This window comes from Salvia miltiorrhiza, chromosome 8, assembly GCF_028751815.1.
Source record: "Salvia miltiorrhiza cultivar Shanhuang (shh) chromosome 8, IMPLAD_Smil_shh, whole genome shotgun sequence".
Lineage (NCBI taxonomy): Eukaryota > Viridiplantae > Streptophyta > Magnoliopsida > Lamiales > Lamiaceae > Salvia > Salvia miltiorrhiza.
The window spans coordinates 4,382,792-4,389,968 of record NC_080394.1 but is presented as its reverse complement, the minus strand read 5'-3'; the positions used below and the strand labels follow the sequence as shown (position 1 = coordinate 4,389,968).

Here is a 7,177-nt window from a genome sequence, read left to right as displayed (position 1 = left end):
TCACCGCCATCCTCCATCCTCCATCTCCGCCCCTTTCCCTGAATTTCCATCTTCCATCTTCGACTCGTCGAGATCCATCCGCCGCCTCACCTGCCATCCTCCATCTTCCATCTCCGCCCCTTTCCCTGAATCTCCATCTTCCATCTCCGACTCGCTGCTGCCAGCTACCACAACATCAACGCCGCCCCCAAATTAAACCTAGATCCTCTTGCATAAGGGGAAATCTCCAAATCTGCAAATCCCTCGTCCCTACACCAATTTTCAAGGTCTAGCAAAAACAATTGCCCACCCCCATATCCAAGAGGCGCGGCGACCCCCAGCAGGCCGTTGGATCCCGCCGCCGCATCCACCGCGACGACGCCCTCTACCAGGCCACTGAGGATTAGCAGGGCCTGTACGATTTTTTCATTCTACCAGGCGAACGATGAGTTTGACCTTTTTCTCCTTGCGCTCGTCTTCGTCGTCGTCAGGTGGATCGTCGGCTTGCAGAATTGGAAAGAGGGGTTTTTTTGGGGGGGGGGGGTGGGGGGTTGACCTTGTACAATTTAATGCATTTTTTGTGTGCAAAGTTATGCTTTTTTGCATTTTTGTTAAAAAATAGTAGTATTTTTTATAAAATTAAACAAAAAAAAAAAGTAAAAAAAAAAATTGACCTCGAGTGGGGGGGGAGTGGAGATGGGGTGGGTCAGCGGTGAAAAAACCAAATTTGTGGAAAAGTGCAATATATTTTTGTACAATTTAATGCATTTTTGTGTGAAAATTTATGCATTTCGTAAAAAGAACTAAAAAAGAAGTAAAAAAATTGTAATTGCAATTAGAGATTATAATTGTAATATTGGGACAATGTTGACTTGTGGTTCATAGTTCAAACCCCATATATTTCTCTTCCCAAATCAAAATATAAACAATATTCATCATAAATTAAAGACCTTGACAAATGTAAAATATAGATTAGAAATAAATAAGTTATGAAAATTTAAAGTGCCAAAACTAATTATGTAAATATATCTTGTGTGTGTGTTTAATAGATAAAAATAAATATTTATATATGTAATATTTTAAACAACTAATTCAGTCATTACCATTTTATTTTTTAGGTTTAGTTTTTATTGTATATAAATAAATTAGAAGTTGTTAACAACTACAAATGTGAGAGGCTCAAAGACAACGTATACACTACAAATGCTTATAAGCATCGAAATTAACAACTGAAATTTTGGGTAAACAATTAATAGTACAAATTATGTAGGACCGCATTTTCTGTAAACAACTAATTAGATATGAAGGGTTTGATCTCCTCATCTTGCTCATAGTAAGGCACCTCATGTTGGTTCAAATACAACCATGCCTCAATCCCATCTCCCGATTTGTCGCTCATCAGCACCACAAAGTTGTTGGTCGCCTTCCAAAATCGATTGCTCGTCGAAACAGGCTTCCCCCATCCGAAGTCAGCTTCGTGGAATCCAAATCTACTCCAATCAGAGATTGATAAAGCAGTGATTTCAGGATCGCACATATGCCTAAAGTAGTTTTCGATAATATTTGTGTACATATCGTGTCCATCATTACAATCAGGAGACAGAATCTCAGCATGACGAGCAATGGCGTCTCGAATAGAATCTCCCAATACACGAACAAGTTGATTAACATCGACCTCGTCCGTGGGTGGCGTCATTGTTAGGGCCCAGAAATTCCCACAAGTGTGTCTAGGCTGCGGTGGTATTGATCTCTCCCGCATGTTAGCCGTTTGATATACGACGCAGCTTCTGCTTCTACCGTGTTTGGCGCGATCCAGTCGGAATTGAGCTTCGGCCAAAACGGCAGACACAACACGCGCTCCGGATAAGGGTTTTCCGTTGGTTCGGCTTATTCTTGATTTCAGGCTGGTTAAAGCCTCCTTGTTGAACGAAAGCCTCTTCAAAGCAAGCTTGTGACCGGAACCCGGGGCCGGGGCCGGGGCCGGGTTGTCGTTGCGGATCACGGATGGAAGCAACGAGGGGAGATGAAAAGACGGGCAGATTACCCTCTTAGCATGATCTGGATTGGTGGCGTCCGTCCAGGCGGCCACAAACGTCGCAAGCGACGACCCATCGAAGATCTTGTGGGAGACGCTGATGGCGACGGCGGCCCCACCACATGAGAAACGTGTGATCTGGATTGAGAGGATTGGAATATCAGGAGCTTCGTGTTGGTCGGGGAGGAGATTGTCGAGCTGATCGAGCTCCATTTTTGCTACGAGCTCGATCAGCTCGACGTCTAGAGCCTCTGCTTCGACGAGCTCGGCTCCCTCGTCGCAGCAGTCAATCGAACTATAATTATTGATGAATCTTCCTGCAAGAGGATAGAAATCAACCAAGATTCTGGCCAGTGATTCTTCCAACTGGAGGCTGCCGTCTTCGGGTTTCGATTCGTAAAACAGAACAACTGCAAAATATTCTCCTAGGGTCCACAAGCTCATCTATATACGATAACTTGTAATTCTTGAGGTTTTGAGGGGTTGGGGTGTGTGGTTTTATCAACTTGCTACTCATTTTGTTCATCTTCATTTTTTTTTCAATATTGGAGTCGATACTTGAAATACACAAGACTAGTAGCTCAATATATAAGCAATCCTAGATTTATTGGATGGGATTTAGTGTCTCACAATTTATGTGTTCCACCTTGTGTACTATTATTTTTATAAAAATAAATTTAATCATGCATGATATTATATACTCCCTACGTCCAGGAAATGAGTAATCATATTTCTTTTTTGGTTTGTCCATCAAATGAGTACCCATTTCCTTTTTTAGTAAGTGTACCTCACACAATTCACTCAGAATGAAAGTGGACCCCTTATTTCATTCACACACTTAATCAATTTCCTAAAACTCGTATCACCCCCAAAATGAATACTCATTTCGTGGATAGAGGGAGTATAAATTATGCTTAAATTTTACACAAGAATATAATTCATATCTTAAGGATATAATTATTATTTAATTTAAATTAGCCACAAACGTTTAGTTGGGCTAAGAGTTTAATTATATACTCGCTTCGTCCCACGAATCTTGACACGTTTTTATTTTTGAACCGTCCCACGAATCTTGACACATTTTCAAATAAGGTAACTTATATCTCCTACTTTATCACTTTTATTATTTTCTATCTCCTACTTTATCACTTTTATCACATTCTCTCTCCTACTTTATCACTTTTATATTTTATTAACTACACACTTAAAACATTAATCTATAATTCCTTAATTCCTATGTCGAAATCAAACGTGTCAAGATTCGTAGGACGGAGGGAGTATGTTTCCATTTAATCTTAAATTTTCTCATATTTTCTCTTCCACGTTCTCATCTTAAATTTTCTCTTCATCTTCATTCGTAAAACACATTGAATTCTCTTCACTATATATCAAACTTTCTCTTGCTCCTCAATCGAAGAATTAATGAAAAACAACAATTTCTTTTCAATTGTTCAAAACCCAACCCATCATTCCTGCAAAAGAAAACCTTAAATCGTTTAACCCCATCTCTATTCTTCTATTCTTTTTTCTGATTAGCCAGAAATCAAAGTAGGGGAAGAAAAGGAAACACAGATCTAAAAAATCACATCTTTAAAAGAAAAATATTACCATGAAAAATGCTACCGTGGCAAAATACTACGATAAAGTACTGATATGGAAAAATGCTAACACAAACAATGAAATCCACGTTGAGTGCTATCGTGGAAAATGCTAATAGTAGATAATCAATAAAATAATATAAATTCATAATTATATTATGATAAAAATTATTTTTATAAAAATATTATTAAAATAATACATGGTGGAGCATATCAAATTGTGAGACTTGGGATTGCTTATATATAGAGCTACTAGGCTTGTGTATTTCATGTATCAACTCCAATATTAAAAAAAAAAAAGTAAGTGAAAAATGAAGATGAACAAAATGAGTAGCAAGTTGATAAAACCACACACCCCAACCCCTCAAAACCTCAAGAATTACAAGTTATCACTTATAGATGAGCTTGCGGACCCAGGACATTATTTTGCAGTTGTTCTGTTTTACGAATCGAAACCCGAAGACGGCAGCCTCCAGTTGGAAGAATCACTGGCCAGAATCTTGGTTGATTTCTATCCTCTTGCAGGTAGATTCATCAAGAATTATAGTTCGATTGATTGCTGCGACGAGGGAGCCGAGCTCGTCGAAGCAGAGGCTCTAGATGTCGAGCTGATCGACCTCGTAACAAAAATGGAGCTCGATCAGCTCGACAATCTCCTGCCCCACCAACATTTCCGACGACACCAATCTCCTGATAATCCAATCCTCTCAATCCAGATCACACGTTTCTCCTGTGGTGGGGCCGCCGTCGCCATCAGCGTCTCCCACAAGATCTTCGATGGGTCGTCGCTTGCGACGTTTGTGGCCGCCTGGACGGACGCCACCAATCCGGATCATGATAAGAGGGTGATTAGCCCGTCTTTTCATCTCCCCCCGTTGCTTCCATCCGACAACCGGGCCCCAGCCCCGGCCCCGGCCCCAGCCCCGGCCCCGGGTTCCGGTCACAAGGTTGTTGTAAAGAGGCTTTTGTTCAACAAGGAGGCTTTAACGAGGCTGAAATCAAGAATAAGCCAAACCAACGGAAAACCCTTATCTGGAGTGCGTGTTGTGTCTGCCGTTACGGCCAAAGCCCGAATCCGACTAGATCGCGCCATCCACGGAAGAAGCAGAATCTCCGTCGTACTTCAAGGGATTAACATGCGAGAGAGATCAATCCCACCTCAGTCAACACACACTTGTGGGAATTTCTTGATCCCAGCACTGACGCGCATAGAAGCTGAGGAGGAAATTGGTGTTGATCAACTTGTTCGTCTACTGGGAGATTCTATTCGAGGCGCCATATCTCGTCATGCTGAGATACTGTCTCTTGATAGGGATGGACGTGATATCTTCACAAATTATATGAAAAGCCTCGAAACACTTATTTGCGATCCTGAGATCAATTTTATGGTCATCACTGATTGGAGCAGGTTTGGATTCCACGAAGCTGATTTCGGATGGGGGAAGCCTGTTTCGACGGGCAACATATTCTGGCCGCCGTTCAGCCACTTAGTGGTGCTGACGAGCGACAGAGAGGGAGATGGGATTGAGGCATGGTTTTATTTGAACCAAAATGAAGTGCATTACTTTGAGCAAGATGAGGAGATCAAACCCTTCATATCCTAGCTACTTGTTCATGAATCTCTGCTTTACAAATAACTAAGTTTCTTCTAAACTTCACTTATTAATTTGTGTTATTTGCTATCACTACCAGAAAATGCGGTCCTATAAATAATTTGTACTACTGCATGTTTACCGAAAATCTCAGTCCTTAATTTCGATTATCATAAGCATTTGTAGTGTATACGTCGTCTTTGAGCCTCTCACTATCGTTATATTGTTGATTTCACAAAATTAAATTGAACTTCTCCGCACTTGTAGTTACGTTGTTGCAAGTAGGGGTGTAATCGAGCCAAATAGTGTCTTGTTCAAACTTGACTTGTTCAGCTAAACGAATTGTTTGCTTAATTATTGATCGAGCTTTAATCGAGTTGAATACAATACCGAGCCTAATCGAGTTTCTTAAATTTAAAATTTTAATTATTTCCTAATGCATAAGTTAATTTTCAAATGTACTATAAGCTATTTTATTCACAACAATGTAGTAATATATTTACTATTTTCTTGTAAAGAAATGATGTTAATTAGATACTTAATCCAAATATTACTAATTATAGTATAAAATATACGACATTCAATTAATAATCTTATATTTTTAAGATAAATTATTTAACGAGCTTGCTCACGAGTTAACGAGTCGAGTATCGTCATGCTCAAGCTTCGCTTCTTTAGCTAAACGAGCTGCTCATTAAATTACCGATCAAGCTTTTATCGAATCGAACGCCGAATAGCTAACGAGTAGCTTGGCTCGTTTACAGCCCTAGTTACAAGAATCGTAACTACTTCTAATTTATTTATACAATAAAAACTAACCTAAGAAATAAAAGGGTAATGATTGGATTAGTTGTTTAAAATATTACTGTAGAGGCTAAAATCTACAATTGAAGTTGACGTCTGCACGTCCGGATGGATTGGGCACTAGCAACCTGTCAACACAAGAACACGTAAGAGCCCTAGGTTGAGCACCGGGTGGGGGTGTCGACCGTAGAGCCTCCGACGCTCAAGTCAGTATCAGAATAGCCAAATAGTGATAAATGAAATTGAAAAAGAGAGAAAGACAGGCTGGAGTGTGCGGTTACTCCAGGCTGTAAGCGGCGTCGGAGGGTGGAAACGGTGACAATGTTGTGATAATGGAATATGGGAGGCGGAGATAGGCCAAGTTGGCTAGGCGGCGGAGTAGAGAGAATTCAAAGAGTAGAGAGCAAGTAGTATTTCGTGTCCTCTTGATGATCTAGTCTGGATGTTTATATAGGAGACATCCAGCCGCTAGGGTTTTTTACAGCCTGGCCCCGTCAAATCTATCATCCCTCCGGTTGTTGCGATTTGGACGGGATCATGAAGATTCCCTTCTGACTGCGTCAGCTTGGTGGAAGACGTCTTTTTAGGGCTTGACGGCTGGGAGACGTTTTTTAGGGTTTTGACGGCTAGGTCTTATAACTTCGTCAATCCAGGTCGGCTAGAACCCTTGGGCCGCATGCGATATATCCAGCTTGACTATGATTTTAAGTCGATCTATAGTTTTTCGGGCTAGACGGACCAGTCCGTTTGACCAATTGGGCTTTTTAGGGTTGTGCCAAACTGGCGAGCTAGCTTGGTGGGCTTAGGCCGAATGCAGCCTGTCTGTTTAGAAAAATGGATAGTCAACTTGGGTCGGTCCAGGTTGATCCCGTGATAAATGTAATTTCACTTATTCGACTAGACGATAAGTTTTCTTAAGTAATTGGGCCAACCTATTAATGATCCAAGTAGGTTCGAGGTTTGCCGGGCTGGACTGGCCGGGTTTGTTCGGCTCATTAGTCCAGTTTGGAATGTCAATTGGGCTTGACGAATTTTGCCCACTACAGTTAGCCCCCCACTCTACAATTAGAATTTTCTAATTGGAGAGTTTAATTGATTATAGTCATCCTGTATAGGTGGGAATATCGGGCTATCTTTGTCGGTAAAGCCAATCGGTTGTAAAAAGTCAA

The 7,177-nt window shown here is 40.9% G+C and overlaps 2 protein-coding genes across 2 annotated transcripts; one reads left to right on the top strand and one right to left on the bottom strand.

The window, feature by feature from the left end:
- Positions 1 to 2,458, bottom strand: LOC130997969 (pelargonidin 3-O-(6-caffeoylglucoside) 5-O-(6-O-malonylglucoside) 4'''-malonyltransferase-like). The gene is made up of 3 exons (XM_057923407.1): positions 1,322 to 2,458; positions 199 to 392; positions 1 to 157 (listed from the first exon to the last, which is right to left on the bottom strand). The coding sequence occupies exons 1-3, from the start codon at positions 2,456 to 2,458 to the stop codon at positions 1 to 3; spliced, it is 1,488 nt and encodes a 495-aa protein (XP_057779390.1).
- A 1,465-nt stretch (positions 2,459 to 3,923) lies between these two features.
- On the top strand, positions 3,924 to 5,216 carry LOC130997968 (pelargonidin 3-O-(6-caffeoylglucoside) 5-O-(6-O-malonylglucoside) 4'''-malonyltransferase-like). Its single transcript, XM_057923406.1, has one exon. It carries the CDS (start codon positions 3,924 to 3,926, stop codon positions 5,214 to 5,216), a length of 1,293 nt encoding a protein of 430 aa, XP_057779389.1.
- The last annotated feature ends 1,961 nt before the right edge of the window (positions 5,217 to 7,177 follow it).